This window comes from Tarenaya hassleriana, unplaced genomic scaffold (assembly GCF_000463585.1).
Source record: "Tarenaya hassleriana unplaced genomic scaffold, ASM46358v1 Cleome30, whole genome shotgun sequence".
Taxonomy (NCBI): Eukaryota; Viridiplantae; Streptophyta; class Magnoliopsida; order Brassicales; family Cleomaceae; genus Tarenaya; species Tarenaya hassleriana.
The window spans coordinates 456,056-476,259 of record NW_010966178.1 but is presented as its reverse complement, the minus strand read 5'-3'; the positions used below and the strand labels follow the sequence as shown (position 1 = coordinate 476,259).

The window sequence follows — 20,204 nt, the reverse complement described above, 5'->3', positions numbered from 1 at the left end:
CGTTGTATCCTGGGAGTTCACCGTGCTCCAATAGCCTCGAAGCTTTAGAGGTGGCACGGAAATCGAACTTAAGAAAACTGTGTTTCACAGGCCTCGACAAAATATTCTTTTAATTTCAGGTACTTATCTGGAATCGCTCGAATTGCCGGAGTTTTGCCGTCGTCAACAACTGCCGTCCCCAACAATCTTAAGTTCAAAGTGTTAGAAAAAACCAAATAGTTGTTTTCTTTTTCAAATATTAATGAATCTAGGTCCAATTTGAGTTTAAAGCTCAAATTTAGAATTGAAACCCAAATTAAAAGAGGTTACTTGTGAAACCCAAATTAAATTCAAAGAGATTAATTGAAAAGCCCAAAAAAGTAAGCCCAAATTGAATTTTTGTTTTGGCCCAATTCAATGAGACTAATTTAAAAGCCCAAAAGAGTAAGCCCAATAACTTGAAAGTGGTGTTCGAAAAAAAAAAGAGGAGAATATTTTTTTTTTGAATATTATTTTTGAAAAAAAAATTAGTTAAACAAAATCGAAAGTAACTTTTCCTATAAATTGGGGAAGCAAGCTTTGTATTAGCGGGTCGGGTTTGAAGAGAAAGCCCTTTATACCCTTCTCATAGTAAGGACTATGGGTGTCAAAAAAATCCGAGGCCTGTTACCCGACCCGAGCCCGCCCGTAAAATTTACGGACTTGGGCCTAAGAAATTGAAGCCCGGTCGTTCATCAAGCCGGGCCGGCCCGGCCCGAAAAATACGGGCCAAATACGGGGTCGGGTCAGACTAGCCCGTCCTGGCCCGTCGGCCCGAAAAAATAATATATTATATATTATATAATATAAATATATATAGATATAGATAAATATATATACATATATACATAAATATATACATATGAATTCACTAATATTAAAATAAATTTTATTATTATATAAAAATTAAAAAATCTGAGTTTTAATTTTCTTAAATTTACATATATATTAATAAATGTTTTTATCAAAACTTTATTTTTTTATTATCTTTAGTATATGTTAATTTTTTTTTCTATTTTGATAATTTTTTATTAATAATTTTTATTTTTAATTTGTTAATATTTTGTAAACAAAAAGCCCGAAGTCTGGCCCGAACCCGTAAAAAGCCCGTTGGGCCGGGCCTCGAACCCAACATTTTAAGTCCGCATGTGTTTTGGGCCGGGCCAGCCCGGTCTATAATTCTTCGGGCTTTTGTCTGGTTCGGACCAGACCGGCCCGGTCCGACCATTTTGACACCCCCTAATCTTTCGGGAATATTACTCAAATAACCCACTTGGGTCGCAGCAATTTCAGTGTACACCACCGAAAAAAAAAAAAAAATTTACGACTTTATTACGACTAATATATAACTAATATACAACTTATTACGACTAATAAACTACTCTTATTTTAGTTGTATATTAGTTATATATTAGTCGTAATAAGGTCGCAAATTTTTTTTTTTTTTTCGGTGGTTTACCCTGAAATTGCTGCGACCCAAGTGGGTTATTAGGGTTAAAACCCCTAATCTTTCCCTCCCAATAATCCAAATTTGTTTCCCCACTTTCCCCCAAAATTCCTTCGCGTATCTCAATTCCGATTCTCATGTCGGGTATCAATTTTCTCACCTTTTTTTCCCCCAATCGTGTGTAAGCAAACCACGTTGATTTCTGTTTTATTTTTCTCGGGTATATATTCTCTTGTTCAAAGAATCGTTCTTCTTGGGTTTATCCTTTTTTTTTCGGCTGAGAGATGATGAATCCGGGTCATGGGAGAGGACCCGGATCGAGTGGTGGGTCGAGCTCCGGGAAAATTGCGGCCGAAGTTGTCTCCGACCAGTTTCCGGTAGGTCTCAGAGTTCTTGTCGTCGACGATGACCCAACTTGTCTCATGATCTTGGAGAGGATGCTCAGGAATTGTCTCTACGAGGGTTCGAATCAAAATCCTTGTTTTCATTTCATATATATATATATATATATATTGTATGAGAGGCTTAGAATCCGAATTTTGTTTCGTGGGTTTATCTCTGTTCACGGTTTCACATATGATGATTTCTCGTTTTCGATTCTTTTTTGTCCATTTCGAAAACTGTGTTTGGGAGGGGGCTAATTATGGCTTAGTTAACGGTGGTTGACTATCTTTGTTCCGCCAAAAATAGGAAAAGAAAGAAGAAACAGCAATGGAAGTTTTTACTGAAATCTCAGTGATTTATGAACTGTTAGATCCAGACAGCTGAGTTTCTTGGTTAGATGTTCGTTTTATGCTCTCTGATCTGTTGAAGATTGTGCCCCGTACAAGAGATCCTGCATTCAATCTTGATTTTCAGAGCAATTAGTTAGGTCAACATCGTCAGGGTCTGTTCTGCAAGTTCAAAGAGATCTAAGTTAACGGAGTTCTGTCTCGAATCTCTCACTTTCTAGTTCTTCCAGTCCAGACTGTTAGATTTTGCCTTCTCTGCTAAAAAAGTTTCATGATTTGAGTTTGATTTTGATCTCTCTGGTGTTCAGACAGCTGTTTTGCTACCTACGACTAACTGTGATTGTGGTGGTTTCAGTAACGAAATGCAACAGAGCAGAGATTGCATTGTCACTGCTGAGGCAGAACAAGAATGGATTCGATATCGTCATCAGCGATGTTCATATGCCGGACATGGATGGCTTCAAGCTCCTCGAGCACGTCGGTCTCGAGATGGACTTACCCGTTATCAGTACGGTTCTATCTCAAACCAAAAGCTTCTCTTCATTCACTTTCGGCATTTCTCTGATAACCCATCTCCTGTAATCTTGTCTAAATCTTGATGCAGTGATGTCTGCTGATGATTCGAAGAACGTTGTCCTGAAGGGAGTAACTCACGGTGCGGTGGATTACCTGATCAAGCCGGTACGTATGGAGGCACTGAAGAATATATGGCAGCATGTTGTGAGAAAGAGGAGGTACGAGTTGAACCTTCCGGAACATTCTGGAAGCATCGAAGAGACAGGAGACAGGCCACAACAGCAGCAGATGCCTGTCACTGGAGGAGAGGACACTGACAACAACTCGTCTTCTGTCAGAGAAGGAAGCTGGAGGAACTCACGAATGTAAAACTGTGCAAATGGTAATATTGATAATAACAATAATAATAATAACAAGAATAATAAATGAGTGTGTAGAGAGAGGTGGTACGTCCTGTGCCAGGCTGGCTGGCTGGCGATTGCTTGTGGGGCCCGCAGTCTTCTGTTTACGCACATGCGTTTTTTCTTATTTCCTCGCCCTTCCTTGCCTACGTGTCTATCTTTTTATTTATTTATTTTTTCGTGTCTATCTATTTCCCATTTATTTCTTACGTAAACCCTAAACAAACCGAATAAATAACCGAATGAAAAAAAATCTAATCATACTAATATTTATAAGATATTTATACCTACGAGAAATTTTTGTTTTTTATAATTCGAAAATTCACCAGGTCTTTGGTCCAACTACATCTCTCAGAGGATCGGGGTAGTCCATGTAAAAACCCCTCTCCAATCAGGAATCGAACCGCCAATATCTAAGTGTTTTGCACCCAGTTGTTGATCACTCGCCCAAAAGATAAATCGTATGTAACTTTCGATATCTTTCTTGGATTATAAAATAACACCAGAAAAAAAAACATTGGATAGGACAAATAACAAAAAAGAAATTGTATACTGGATATATAATTAATTAATTAATGTAATAGCGATTAAATAATGACTTATAATTAACTAATTACGTTTATAAGTCTTTTGTACAGCTTCCATTGCTTCATTCAACTATTCAAGTGTAATGAAATTTATTGATGTGAAGAAGCGATCTGTTGGCGATTTTCGTAAAATTCTTATAATCTTGTTATCATAGTTTAAATATAATTTGATTCCACTCTAACATCAATTGGAAACTCGAATAAACTCTCAGGTGTTTTTTATTTAAGAAAAACATTGTATGTAAAAGGTTGTCGGGTTGGGTGTAACAGCAATTAAATAAAGACATACGAACCCCCTTTTTTGGATTCTTGAAAAAATAAAATAAAATAAAACCCAATTTTAACCGTTCAGAAATTATTTAAAAAAAAAGGAATTAGCTTTAATCTTCGTATAACCATATTAGAAAATAAGCCCATTTAGATTTTAGAGAACAGGCCCAATATGCCCTAAATCAAAATAACATGAAAATGGATTTAATTTTGGTTAAATTAAAAACAAGGGGCCCATTTTGCATTTTAGCTAAATGATTTTTAAAAAGAGACCATGAATTTAATGGTTATGAAAAGGGGAAAACTTCACAAATAACATTTATTTCTTCGATACACAACCAGATTTGGCTCCTTTTTTTTCTTTCAGAAAATACACAACCTTTTATACAAAAAGACATAAATAACCCTTAATGTTAATAGACCAAAATAACCTTCCTTCTTTATATACAAATATATTGTTTAAAAATAAAATCTAAATTAATAATAACGGTAAATTAATTATTAGGTATCTTCACATATTCTTATAAAAAATTATTCTCTCATTATTTACGATTTTTTCATCAATTAATAAAATATTTTTATTATTATTTGTTCTATTTCTAGGTATTTATATCTAAATGAATTACTACAATTTTACATTAAAGTTTATAATTATAGAACTATAAAAAAATCTAATAAAAAAAATTAATGGTAAAACTCTGGAAAAAATTATACGATTACAAATTTAAAATGGTTTTACAACGACTATTGTAGTGAAAAACTATATGTTAGTCATAATAATAGAATCGTAAAATCGTAATTTTATACAATTTTTTCTGATAAATTTTTTATATTTTTTACAGGATTATAAATATCGTAGACAATTGTTATACATCTATTATTGTTTAGAATGAATATATTTGGTAGAAAGTTATCATGTTACTAGATATTATATAACAAAATATGTTTTTTCATTTTTAATGTTTGTTTTTATATAATTTTTAACTCGTTTTGAAGAATACGATAATTTTTTTTTATTTATATGAGAGTTAATTATAATTTTTTAATATAAAATTTAAAAATATAATCATAGTTAAAGATTTACAATCTTATAACATAAAAAAGTGTTATCGGTTTGAAAATAACAAAAATAAAATGATACTTGTTCATTTAAAAATGAAAAAAATATTGAAAATAAATAGCATATAAAATGTTATAATATTTTATTGTTAAAATACATTAAAGATAAAAAAATGTTAAATTATAAAAAACATAAATAAGTATAAAGAAAATAAAAGTACGATTAGAAAAGAGTCAAACACTCGTACACGTAGACAAAATTTGTCTTATTATCGCAAAAAATAAGTTTTTTATGACTTGTATTACGACCATTTATGATTACGTTACAATTACGTTACGACTACGATGTAACTATTTCGATATTTTGAAATATCTAAAAATCGTAAATAATGATAAGTTTTGATGAAAATTTATTTAATATAAACATAAGTGATAAATATGTGTTTAAAACTATAGTTTGAAAATATGGTCTCATTTCTATAACTACTTGATTATGAATAAGTAAATGTATATTAACTTGTATAACATACTTTCACTCATCTTTTATAAATTTATGAAATTTTACAAATTACGACTTAAAACACATTTATATCATTTAGAATACATGCATTAATCATCACTTTATCAAAATTCATCATAATTATTATTTTTGGATACTTTTAAAAAATTAAAATAGTCGTAATATAGTTGTAACGTAGTCGATAATAGTTGTAAATAATCGTAACATAAGTCGTAAAAAACTTATTTTGTGCGATAATAAGACAAACTATTATAACATTTTTATTTTTAAATTCTTTGTTTCTATTACAGTATATTTTTTTTCTATTACTCTATATTTTTACACCAATCATTTCTATATATAATTTTTTACTTTTTTAAAAAAAATGATATTTTTTACCATTTATATGATACAAACCATTATTATGTAATAATTGTTTTATCTCATTATCAATAACCATAATAACAACAATTTTTTTATAACTTTAAAAAATTTAAATAGTCGTAACATAAAGTCGATATTAGTTGTAAATAATCATAACATACGTCGTAAAAAACTTATTTTGTGCGATAATAAGACAAACTATTATAATATTTTTATTTTTAAATGCTTTGTTTCTATTATAGTATATTTTTTTCTATTACTCTATATTTTTACACCAAACATTTCTATGTATAATTTTTTACTTCTTTTTTTGAAAAATATTATATTTTTTATCATTTATATGATACAAACCATTATTATATAATAATTGTTTTATCCCATTATCAATAGCCATAATAACAACAATTTTTTATAACTTTTGACATTGAAAAAGTTGATTTAACTATTGATTTTTCATATGTTTTTATTTTTGTTTAATTATTATCTTTTTAAAATTAATTTACTTTATTCAATTTAAATTATATTTATTTAAAATTAATATTATTTATATCGAATAATCATAAAATATATATAAGTTATACAATTCTAAAAATTACCATAAAAACTTAATATTTATATAAAATTCATCTTATTATAATATTTAGAATTTATATAAATATTATAAACAATATATTTCACATAATAAATTTGTATGTAAATATTATATTTAAAATTATGTATATTTTAGTAATTGTAAATATTTTTAGATATGAATCAAATAATTTTTACCTAAATGTAAATTAAGTAGAATTTATATAAATATTTTTAGATATGAATCTTATATCTTTCCAATCAAATAATTTTTTATCTAATTTATTTCTTTTTTAATAATTGTAAATTATTTGTTTAATTAATATCATAGTTTCTATTAATAATCCAATTAAAATTATGATATATTATTTTTATAATTTAATTTTCTATTTTGAAATAAAAATTATAAAAACTAAATTTAAATCTTTTTAAGTTTTATACATATTAAGATTTTTGTATGAATAATTTAAAAATATATTATACAAAATATATCTTTATGTTTACTATTGAATTGAAAAAAGAAATAAAATAAAAATAAATAAAAGATAAGCGAATCCATCAATCAAGGAGCAACAGAACCTCTCTTTTCGTTCTGGTACGTATTCATTTCAAGGGATACAAGAGGCATTTACTAAATCCTTCTATTTTGCTTGTGTATCAGAGAAATAAATGTGATAGAAAGTGTGTATTTGTGAAGTTTTCCCTATGAAGAAAAGACACCTTTTAACGTTCAAAATTTTGAAGACTGTAATGGTTCAATTTATTACCGATATTGATTTTGGGGTTTTCCTAGTTTTGCTTATAGATTTAGATTTCCGGTCTTTCTCGCTCTTGCTCTAGTCCCAGTGCCATAGATTTCAGTGTTCCTGTATCCGAATCCTCCTCCTATGGTACGTTTGTTAATTTCTGGTCAGTTCGGCTCTTGACAGTTCTAGGGTTTGTTGATCAACTCCCGTTTTGATTTGGGATTTTGTGTTAAGCTTGCGTGTAAACCAGTTGTTTTGTAGACACTAGAACTGATTAGCACTTAACGCAAATAGGATTGTGGGAATCGAGTCTTATATGCTATGAACTGGGAAAATCTTTGTACTGCTGTCTGAATTCTTAAAATGGATGAGACTGGCTAAACATGAGCGAACTCATATCTAGGCGGAGTTAATGACTCCATGTTATAGAGAAATACAACACCCTGTTTTTTTTTAAATTCGTTGAACTCTGAAATATAAAATCTTATTTGCTAAATATGAAGTTGGATCGTTTCTATATCAAGACTGCAATAGTATGCCAGTGCTGCTGCTCTTGCTATCAGAATTTTTACACCTTAGTATGTGAACATGATATATTGAAGTTGAAATAGGTTCATTGATAAACAATGTCTATTGGCATTGGCATTGGCACTGGCGTAATTTCTTTTAAATACGAGATGCATATGGCTTTGTAATATTATACTCCTGCAATTGGATACCGATAAATCTAAACTTGGAGGACATGACTTTTGGTTATGCAGCTACAACAAAATGACTCTTTGACTGATGGAGAGGCTTCTTCTTCTTGCCTTTGATCCAAAAAGATCGACAAACTGCTAAAGAGGTTCTTTCTTCTCAATCCCTTGATCTAATTACCTTGTCCACTCAGGTATAGGGCTCTAGGTTGCTCTCTATACTCCTAGGGTTATGTGATACAATTTCGCAAAAAAAGAAAACTTTCACAATGCTCCACTAATCTTTTAATTAATTTTTCTACTTACTAATTTTTACTAATCTTTAATTATAATCTTTATAGTAGAAGTCCATTAATCTATATAATAGTATACCGAGTAGTTTCTGGAATATAAATCCTCTAAATTTATGTTTTTATATTGATTGATTATAATAGTGAATTACTTAATTGTTTTCAGCTTATTTTTAATATCGACTATCGAACAATCGATTGAATTGTAAGTTATGTATTATTAATTATAGGAAAAAAACCTACAAAATTCTCAAACTTTTAATTTGGTAGAATAATAATTTTTATATTTTTTTGTTATGTATAATTATTTCTAAATTTAAAAAAAATAACTAAATAATTGTTAATGTTGTATATTGGTGTAATAATAGTTTTTAACCTAAATTGACCAAAATAAAATTATTATAGAATTTTACGTGGCGTGTGAGTTGTTTATAACCATGTAATCAGTCAACAACGATTAAAGATTCGTCTGACATTTTTAAGCAAATTTAGGAATTATTGAATCAATTTTTTCAAATTTAATAATAATTAGATATAACAAAAAAAATTTAAGAATTTTTAGAGATTTTTCTTTAATTATATATGTAATATTTTTATTTTGGCCTTGAATGGTGGGAGTTTTTAGAATCCAAAAACCAAAAAAAACAATATTCAAGTTTTTACAAAATTACTTTTCCTAAAAACTTAGAAAGCCATTTTAGTGAAAAAACCAATGAAAAACCAAAAGCTACTTTTTTTGAGTTTTCAAATATTATAAAATCCAAAAACCAAAAACCAAAAACTAAAAACTAAAAACCAAAAACTAAAACCAAAAACCCAAAATAAAAGCCACTACCATTCAAAGCCTTTGTTGGATAATATTGGATTTGGTCAGGATTTTTATATATATTATATGATACTACTAGTGATTCACCAATGCAATAATATAAGGTAATATAATATAATAATTCACATAAATTTCGAGCGATCAAGATTGAAATTGGTGGGCATGTATATATATACTCAAGTACAAGTTTTAGTTATAGCCATGTAGAAATACAAGCTGTAGTTTTCCTCCCTAACTTTTTTTTCTTCTTTTTTTAATAAAATATTTTTGAAATATGAGGCATTATACTAATTGTTCATTACATTAATTAATTAATTGAAAATTGAAATACAATATCAAATAAGATAGATATATAGATGAAAATGTGTGATGAGGGGAGTTGGAGCTCATGATTGGACAAGCATGACACATACAGGAAAAAAAGCCAGCAAAAGTTGGTTGGACTTTTCCAACTTTCATAACGTGCCACGTGACGACATTTCATTGGATCTTAGACTAAGGTTTCGAAAATATTGAAAAACCAAAGAATATGTCAAACATGCTTTCATGATAATAACATATAAATGTATTATATAACATGCTTCATTTCAATACTGTCTACAACATTTTGAAATCGTTAATTTCCTTAAAATGTGATCATAACAAATAGATTCTATATTCCGTTTGCCTATAAAACTCAATCCACCCATGTAACGATTTTAATGAATTGAAATTGATATTTTAATTTTCAATATTTGAAATAAGAGAGAGAAACAATAATTTATAGGCTCGCGTGAATTATTATTGCTCTCAGTCGCACACTTTTTTTTTTTTTATTCCCGATTTTCCTTAAAAGCATTCACACCCACCTCAAAAGCAAAAACCATGCATACCAAAATAAAAAATAAAGAAAAAAAACTATATAATATAACAGAGATATAGGTGCTAGTTAAAACACTTTAACTTATTTAAACCACATGCTATCCAATCTGAAACAAAACAACACAACACAAGTTACAAAAAAGCAAACCAGTTTAAGTAATTTTGAAATGTATAAACAAATTATAGTTCCAAAATTAAATTAATTATATATTGCCGTCAAAAAGTAATTTATTTATCGCCCATCACGTATTTGAATGTATAAATTCCTTAATCTTAATTCGAAACATCTTTCCTTCTACGATCAAATATTTTTATTACTTTTTTATCCAATATGATATAAGATAATGCTTTCGGGAAAAAAATTATAAAATATAATTAATTCGGAGCGATAATTTTAATATGTTTTAATTGTTTGGTATATGCATCAAAAGCCGAAGCATTTGTTTTCTACCAAACCTTTTTCGTGACATTGAGCTTAATGCCTACTGATACATACATATATATATATATATATTGTAAGTATGTATATGTGTATGTGTGTATGTGTGTAAAGTTCATCGGAAGGAAGAAAAACTTTATAACAAAGAATATACGATCTCAGAGGTTTCTTTCTTTTCACAGCTTTTGGCGCAGTTAAAATACTATATTCAATAGGGGTTGGCGTTTTGGGAAATGGTTCGGGTTCGGAATGGAATGGATCGGTTCGGTTCTTTCGGTTTTACAAAAATAAGTACCAATCGGATTTTTTTATTGTATTCGCCTATTCGGTTCGGTTCGGTTTCGATATCGGTTCGGTTCAGTTTCGGATTTTATTAAAAAAAATGTTAGATTTTTTAAAAAAATATTCGGTTTTTCGGAATTTTTAAAGTTCGATTCGGTTCCGGAAAAATTCGGTGGTACCATTCGGAAAATAACAGCGGTTTCGGATCGGAAAAAATACTGTTTTAACGGTTCGGTTCGGTCCGGTTTCGAAGAACCGAACCGAAACGCTCAGCCCTAATATCCAACCATGCCTTCGAAAAAAATTTCCAAAAATATTGAAAAATATATACTGGCAATTTATACAAGAAATAAATTAAACAGGAGAAAATAAATGGACAGTGATATTATTGAAGACGTGAAGTGGACGATGTAAAATGTGAGTGGTCTTATCCACTTAGCTTTGCCACGTGGCGTAACAGGGAAGCTCATCGGCAACGTGGTTTATATTGACCATATATTTCTATATTGTTTCGTTCTATATACTTTCTACCGACGATGAAAATCTAAATATATTTCAGGGAAAAAATAATAATTATAAACGGTGAAATTTATTTATTTATTTTTTCGGTAAATAACGGTGAAATTTATTTAAAAAAAATACATGTGCGATTGTTCGGTTGTATTGCCAGCCCTGAAAGTTTAAGAAAATTGTACATCTATTTTAATGAATATACATAAAATCTCATATATATTTTTTTTGGTAAAAGAATCTCATATTTAATTGTGCAAAACCATATATATATATATATATATCATTTTAGTATGTGATGGGCCTAGAAAAACCACTAAACTATTGGAATTGACAGGTGCATGTATGACATCTTTTAAACCGACATAAATTCTCACAAAATTACAAAAAACCTTGCGATTTTGGTATATATTATACTATTATCAACGTAAAAAACATAATCAATTATAAGTTTAAGCGCTTTTTTTTCCGGGATTATTCTGAGTCTTACACCCGGTTATTCGAAAAAAAAAATTATAAGTTTAAGCGGTATATGTAAAATTAAAATGATCCGTCGACATGCTTGTCACAACCGGACAACTTTCTGTACTGACTCTGTCCGAGTCAAAACTGGCTCGGTCCGAGTCAGAAGTCTGCAAAGCCAAGTCTTCATTTTGGTTCGTTCTGACTCGGTCGAGTCAACACTTGACTCTGTCCGAGTCAAAACTCTGATCTGTCGTTCTGACTCTGTCGAGTCAAAACTCTGACTCTGTCGAGTCAAAACTCTGACTCTATCGAGTCAAAACTCTGACTCTGTCCAGGTCATTAAAAACAATGGCATGGTTCGTAAAAAAAATATCAACTTCATATCAGTATCAGGTGTAATATAACTATGTATGTGTATATATGTGTGCATGTATATATATATGTATGTATGTATATATATAACCTTTTCTCTTGGCACTTTCGGTTGGGTCTGTCACGAGCTATCCGCAAATGCCTATTACTATTCCCATGACTATATACGCGTGGTATATATATATATATATAAGTAGAAAAAAAAATATGTAATGAAATGGAAATACAATAAGATGAAGGTGCTATTTATGAAATCATACTGCATAGAGAAATAAATTTAATATATACACAAAAAAAAGGATAATGAGGTTTATTATAACTGTGAAAAGAAGCAAACGGACAGATAGATGCCATACTTTTCATCTTTTTTTGGGCAACAGATGTCATATCCAACGCAATATATATATATATATATATATATATAATAGATAAGTTATATAATTGAGTAGCTGTAAAATAATTTTATGCTAGCTGGTTGGTCGGTTAAATGAAAGAGAGTTATCGCATGTTAGTGGAAATCAAGCATAAGAGATCCACCACCCTCGCTTCAAAGTGCTTTGCTGCCAAAATCGCAATTTGCTTTTGCCAATAACATTGGACAAATTATATACATACACTCATATATGTATATATGTTTATAGTGTGCTGTATGTATGTATGTATGTATTGACGATATATTGACCATGCAAGTGGCAAAACAAATGTGAAGTTCTTTTTGTTTTGTTTCCTTTTAGTTTTTTTTTTCATGGGCAATTGGTGGGTAGCATATGATGTGATTAATCATTCAATGTACCAATGAATACTTCTTTTCTTAGGGGGCCAAACACTTTATATATATATATATATATGTGTGTGTGTGTGTACATGTCTGTGTATATATGTTGTGTTGTTACACACACACACACACACACACATATATATACATACATACATACATACATACATACATACATACATACATACATACATACATACATACATACATACATACATACATACATACATACATACATACATACATACATACATACATACATACATACATACATACATACATACATACATACATACATACATACATACATACATACATACATACATACATACATACATACATACATACATACATACATACATACATACATACATACATACATACATACATACATACATACATACATACATACATACATACATACATACATACATACATACATACATACATACATACATACATACATACATACATACATACATACATACATACATACATACATACATACATACATACATACATACATACATACATACATACATACATACATACATACATACATACATACATACATACATACATACATACATACATACATACATACATACATACATACATACATACATACATACATACATACATACATACATACATACATACATACATACATACATACATACATACATACATACATACATACATACATACATACATACATACATACATACATACATACATACATACATACATACATACATACATACATACATACATACATACATACATACATACATACATACATACATACATACATACATACATACATACATACATACATACATACATACATATCTATATTAGCACGAGATTGGGTATAATTGTGATTATTTAATTAGCATAGATAAAAAAAAAATTAGCCGGACCTAGGAGATTTTTCTGCTATTTAATTACCGTATTATATATATATATATATCATAATATTGTTATAGATACACATCTTACCATATCAATGTCTAGTAACAGACTCAGCTAAGAAAGGGGAAAGATAAACATGAATATACACAGATGCAACAATAAAATAAATTTGGTAAGATGTGTGTATCTATCTGTAACACATATCACGATTGGTTATTTTCAAGTGATTATTGATTTTAATATTAATTATTCACAATTAAGAAAACAAATAATTATTTGTGGAACTGCTTGTGTACATAATGTCAAGAATGCTTTGGTGTATTTTTTTTGGGTACCTTAATCATACGCTCGAATGTGCGTTGATGTATTATTTAATGTCCCCGCATATACTATATGTATTTCCCCATCTATTTAATACATGATGTAATGCAAGTCATAAGACAGGGGATATATTTTATTATAAACGATCGAAATACAAAATGATTTTTCAGAGGGCAAATTCTCAGACATATTTTATTTTTCTATCAATATATATACATATTATATGGTTTTCTTGTACGTTCTCTTCATTTCATATGGCAATCTAAAGAAAAATAGGAGAGAAAGAAAAGGAGTGGTCAGTAATAATAATAAAATGCCAAGGTTGGGCTGTGTAATATAAAAACGAGTTGAAAAAAAAAAAATAAAGAAAATTTCATGCATTAGCTGGATCCACGCATCGAGGCATTTGGACCCACCTTTTCTCAATTATAACAATTTCCGTACCCCTTTGAAGAAAATATTTATAAATTCATCCCATACATTTGATTTATTTACTTAAACTCCCCATACTTTGACTTAACTCGAAAACTCCCCAGGATGGAAAAATATCTAGAGATATGATATAAAAATGGTGAAAAAAATAATAATAAAAGGATCTATTGGAAAAATATCAGTGAAAAAAACCCATAAAACTATGTTTTTCTAAAAAAAATATTTTTTACATTTGGAAAACAATCCATCAAACTATATTTCTAAAGAAGAAATATATTTTTTTTTTACATTTTTACATGTACAAAAAAGGTGTAGGTAATTTTCTCATACGGAATATAAGGCGGAGGAGCGTAAATATGCAAATATAGTATAAACACATGATCGCTCTGTGTTGGACCGAAATAGAAGTTTCAAAAAATATATGGTCAATATATGAAGAACAGTAAAATAAGGGTACGCTCTCGAATTCTCTTTTCTGCTACACATACACACACACATACAGAATCATGTATGTATGTATATTATTATTATTATTATTATTATTTTTGGAATTGAATAAGGTCGCCCATTAAAAAAATCCCGAGTAACAGAGAAATTGAGCTTGAAGCTGAGACAAGCCATGTCTTCAACTCCCACATCTCACCTCACCCTCTCCCAGAAGCATAATTATTAATATATTACCCAATTTTTTATTCGCAGTTTTTCTTAAAGTTTTCCATCTTCTCCTTCCAATAATCCAAATTTTTTTCCCCACTTTCCCCAAAATTCCTTCGCGTATCTCAATTCCAATTCTCATTTCGGGTATCAATTTTCTCACCTTTTTTTCCCCAATCCTGTGTAAGCAAACCACGTTGATTTCTGTTTTTTCTTTTCTCTCTTTCTGGGTATATATTCTCTTGTTCAAAGAATCGTTCTTCTTGGGTTTATCCTTTTTTTTTTTCGGCTGAGAGATGATGAATCCGGGTCACGGGAGAGGACCCGGATCGAGTGGTGGGTCGAGCTCCGGGAAAATTGCGGCCGAAGTTGTCTCCGACCAGTTTCCGGCGGGTCTCAGAGTTCTTGTCGTCGACGATGACCCAACTTGTCTCATGATCTTGGAGAGGATGCTCAGGAATTGTCTCTACGAGGGTTCGAATCAAAATCCTTCTTTTCATATATATATATATATATATATATATATATATATTGTATGAGAGGCTTAGAATCCGAATTTTGTTTCGCGGGTTTATCTCGGTTCACGGTCTCACATATGATGATTTCTCGTTTTCGATTCTTTTTTGTCCATTTAGAAAACTGTGTTTGGGAGGGGGCTAATTATGGCTTAGTTAACGGTGGTTGACTGTCTTTGTTCCGCCAAAAATAGGAAAAGAAAGAAGAAACAGCAATGGAAGTTTTTACTGAAATCTCAGTGATTTATGAACTGTTAGATCCAGACAGCTGAGTTTCTTGGTTAGATGTTCGTTTTATGCTCTCTGATCTGTTGAAGATTGTGCCCCGTACAAGAGATCCTGCATTCAATCTTGATTTTCAGAGCAATTAGTTAGGTCAACATCGTCAGGGTCTGTTCTGCAAGTTCAAAGAGATCTAAGTTAACGGAGTTCTGTCTCGAATCTCTCACTTTCTAGTTCTTCCAGTCCAGACTGTTAGATTTTGCCTTCTCTGCTAAAAAAGTTTCATGATTTGAGTTTGATTTTGATCTCTCTGGTGTTCAGACAGCTGTTTTGCTACCTAAGACTAACTGTGATTGTGGTGGTTTCAGTAACGAAATGCAACAGAGCAGAGATTGCATTGTCACTGCTGAGGCAGAACAAGAATGGATTCGATATCGTCATCAGCGATGTTCATATGCCGGACATGGATGGCTTCAAGCTCCTCGAGCACGTCGGTCTCGAGATGGACTTACCCGTTATCAGTACGGTTCTTTCTCAAACCAAAAGCTTCTCTTCATTCACTTTCGGCATTTCTCTGATGACCCATCTCCTGTGATCTTGTCTTAATCTTGATGCAGTGATGTCTGCTGACGATTCGAAGAACGTTGTCCTGAAGGGAGTAACTCACGGTGCGGTGGATTACCTGATCAAGCCGGTACGTATCGAGGCACTGAAGAATATATGGCAGCATGTTGTGAGGAAGAGGAGGTACGAGTTGAACCTTCCGGAACATTCTGGAAGCATCGAAGAGACAGGAGACAGGCCACAACAGCAGCAGATGCCTGTCACTGGAGGAGAGGACACCGACAATAACTCGTCTTCTGTCAGAGAAGGAAGCTGGAGGAACTCACGAAAGCGTAAGGACGAAGAGGCAGAGGAACAATGCGAGGATAAGGATGATACGTCCTCTCTAAAGAAGCCTCGTGTCGTCTGGTCAGTTGAATTACACCAGCAGTTCGTTGCTGCGGTGAATCAGCTCGGAGTTGACAGTAAGACAAATCTTGGTTGCATTCTTTGGATATATATATATATATATATATATATATATATATCTTAAACACAACTGGAACTCGGGTTCTTGAGGGTTATTACTCTTGGCTTAATCTATTGTATCGGGTATCAATGCAGAAGCGGTTCCTAAAAAGATCTTGGAGCTGATGAACGTACCCGGGCTAACTCGAGAAAATGTAGCCAGTCATCTCCAGGTAGAGTTGGGAAATGATCCAGATTTTTGTATATACATATATCTATTTTCTCGAGATGTTTGAATGCTTATAGTGTCGCCATTAACACGGGATTGCAGAAGTATCGGATATATCTCAGAAGGCTCGGAGGGGTATCGCAGCATCAAGGAAATCTGAACAACTCGTTTATGACTGCTCAGGATGCGGGCTTTGGTCCACTGTCTACGTTGAATGGGTTTGATCTTCAAGCTCTAGCTGTTGCAGGTCAGCTCCCTGCTCAGAGTCTTGCTCAGCTCCAAGCTGCTGGACTTGCACGGCCTGCTGTTGTCTCTAAGCCCGGGATTTCGGTCTCTCCCCTTGTTGATCAGAGGAACATCTTCAATTTCGAGAACGCTAAAATGAGATTCGGAGATGGGCACCGCCATCCGCAACCGCAACCGCAACCGCAATCACTGGTGAATAAGCAGATGAACTTGCTTCACGGCGTTCCGACGGGTATGGAGCCCAAACAACTTGTGGGTTTGCAGTCTATGGGCGGACGGGTGAGTGTTCAGCAGATCGCTGCCTTGCGTTCGGGACAAAACGTTCAGACCAGCACGATGCTGATGCCCACAACGGGCCAACAGCCACGAGGGCCCCCAATGCTGCCATCGTCTTCTTCCCTCGGGAATCAGCAAATGATGCCAAACAGCGTTTCCGGGAGAAGCAGTCTCTCTGAAACGGGTTCCAGGAGGAACAGCATGGGCGTCCCTGAGAGCAGCCAGGGTTTACCCTCAGCTTACAACATCATGACACAACATACGGGAACCTCGGGTTTCGGAAACTTCCCGCCCGAACTCACTGGAAACAGATTCCCGCTCGCCAGCACTCCTGGAATAACCATTCCAGTGTCGAGAACCGCATCTTACCAGGAAGAGGTGAACAGCTCTGACACGAGAGGGACGTCAGCCGCCACGACCACGACCACAGCCACGGGGTTCAACCCGAGCTACGACCTGTTCAGCGAACTTCAGCAGAACAGCAAACAGGGTGATTGGGATCTGCGGAACATCGGAATGGCTTTTGACACACATCAGGAGGCAGTGTTCACGCCCTTTTCCGTTTCATCGGAAGGGTATTCTTCGACTTCGATGCAGAGAAACGGGCAGAACGCAAATGCGGCGGCGGCGGCGGCTGGGATGGAAGGGAGGGGGGCCGGGTTCATGCCGGGAGAAGGGAAGGATAGCGGTCGGAATCAGGGACAGAATAATATGAACCAGGTTTATGGGGACAGTGGATCGGTGAGGGTGAAGTCGGAGATGTTCCAAGATCAGTATAACCAGGAAGATCTCATGAGCGCTCTCCTCAAACAGGTTTGATTTTATGATTCTCAGACAAGAACAAGAACAGTTACTTCACGGATTTGTGAGATTTTGATGATGTCTTGATAACATTTACACACATATATATATATGTATGCATATATTGCAGGAAGGCATTGCAGCGGCGGCGGATAACGAATTCGACTTCGATGGCTATTCGATCGATAACATTCCCGTGTGACTGGCGATGATCGCTCTGTAATATTCTTTCTTCCTTTGAATGGTTGGATAGAAGATTTTATTTAAAGATAGCTCCAGGTATTAGAACGGTTTTGTATTATTATTATTATTATTGTTAGATAATGATGATGATGATGATGATGATGATGATGATGAACTGCTGAAGAGCTCAACGTCGTATATATGATCTGCATGAGAATCTGCATGCAGAGATTATCGGAGAAAGAAAGAAAAGGGTGTCAGGAGTTACGTGAAATCTGCAGATATTATTATTATTATTTTTTTCATGGGGACCTTTAGGGTTTTGATCTTCTAACAGCTGTTTTTTTTTAATAATTACGAGATTTGTGTAAATACTTTTGCTATTTGTATTTTCTTGTTATGTTTATTACTCGAAAGTCTTCTAAAACTCAAAAGCCCTGAGGTTCTTATTTCGACTTGGGGATTTTATTGTTCGGTTTCTGTATAATTGTAACTCTTTTTCAAGTTTGCATTATATTTTTAAAATTTTATTTTATTTCTTTGATATATTTTTTTTATTCTATTGCGATATTCCTCGATTGAGTAAAACTAAAGATAAGGTTCTTACTTAGTGTAGACTTCTTGCACCATCGAACCGTCTGAACCATATCAACCGATGAATCAAATCGAATCGGTTAGCTAATCAACAGTAAACCGGAACTCATACGTTGTTCGGTTCTCTAATTTTCTTCCTTTAACCTGATCCAAGGAGGCAAACCGGTAACCGGTTTACCTAAATGGAGAGCAACACAGACAGACCCACCTTTGATTCCTGTCGGTTATATATGGGCCCTTTAAAGTGCGAGCCTTAAAAAAAGTGAAAAATAGGCCCACATAGGCCCATACATTTCCTTAATTATTTATGGATTTTCTTTCCTAATATATAGTTTTTTTATTTGGCATTTTTTTCGATATATACTGTTTTAAGAATCAAAATCCACAACGTATTTGCTATATCATATGTTGACTGACTATAATTTATAAAGTTGTATTTATTTTCTACTTAAAATATTACTTTCGGTAGAGAGAAACAAATCTGAATTTTAAAAACGAGTATATAAAAAATTTTAGTAGATTTTCAACACAAGTAAAATTGTTTTTTTGTAAATTATTTAACAATATTGAATTTATCCATTACTACATTTATATATTTTTTATTAGTTTTAAAATCCAAATTTAGATAGTTTTGGATTTTTATTTCCAAGTTTGTATCTGTTATATGTAGCCATCCAAATTTTTTAGGGATAATTCCATTTAAAACCCTGTACTTTTCTCTCGTCGCAATTTAAACCCTATACTTTTTTTTGATCCAAAAAAACATTGTACTTTTAAAAATTGGCAATTAAAACTCTATACTTTTAAAAATTAGCAAATAAAACCCTGAACGAAAAACAATATTATTTAATGCTGACATGGCATCCTAGTCATCTGCCACATCATCAATCCCTAATATTTAATAATATTAATTAATATAAAATAAAAATAAAATAATAAAAATAAAAATAAAATTTTAAAAATTATACACATACATATATAATGAAATGATATACATATATACACATATATAAACATATTTATATATATACACACATATATATAATACATATATATATATAT

General features: G+C 32.1%; 2 protein-coding genes across 2 annotated transcripts; both read left to right on the top strand.

The window, feature by feature from the left end:
• Positions 1-1,561: 1,561 nt before the first annotated feature.
• Positions 1,562-3,300, top strand: LOC104820280 (two-component response regulator ARR1-like). The gene is made up of 3 exons (XM_010550669.1): positions 1,562-1,927; positions 2,552-2,704; positions 2,801-3,300. Exons 1-3 carry the CDS (start codon positions 1,750-1,752, stop codon positions 3,079-3,081), a joined length of 612 nt encoding a protein of 203 aa, XP_010548971.1. The 5' UTR covers positions 1,562-1,749; the 3' UTR covers positions 3,082-3,300.
• An 11,681-nt stretch (positions 3,301-14,981) lies between these two features.
• On the top strand, positions 14,982-19,026 carry LOC104820279 (two-component response regulator ARR1). The gene is made up of 6 exons (XM_019203311.1): positions 14,982-15,539; positions 16,171-16,323; positions 16,420-16,830; positions 16,970-17,046; positions 17,145-18,377; positions 18,496-19,026. The coding sequence occupies exons 1-6, from the start codon at positions 15,362-15,364 to the stop codon at positions 18,565-18,567; spliced, it is 2,124 nt and encodes a 707-aa protein (XP_019058856.1). The 5' UTR covers positions 14,982-15,361; the 3' UTR covers positions 18,568-19,026.
• The last annotated feature ends 1,178 nt before the right edge of the window (positions 19,027-20,204 follow it).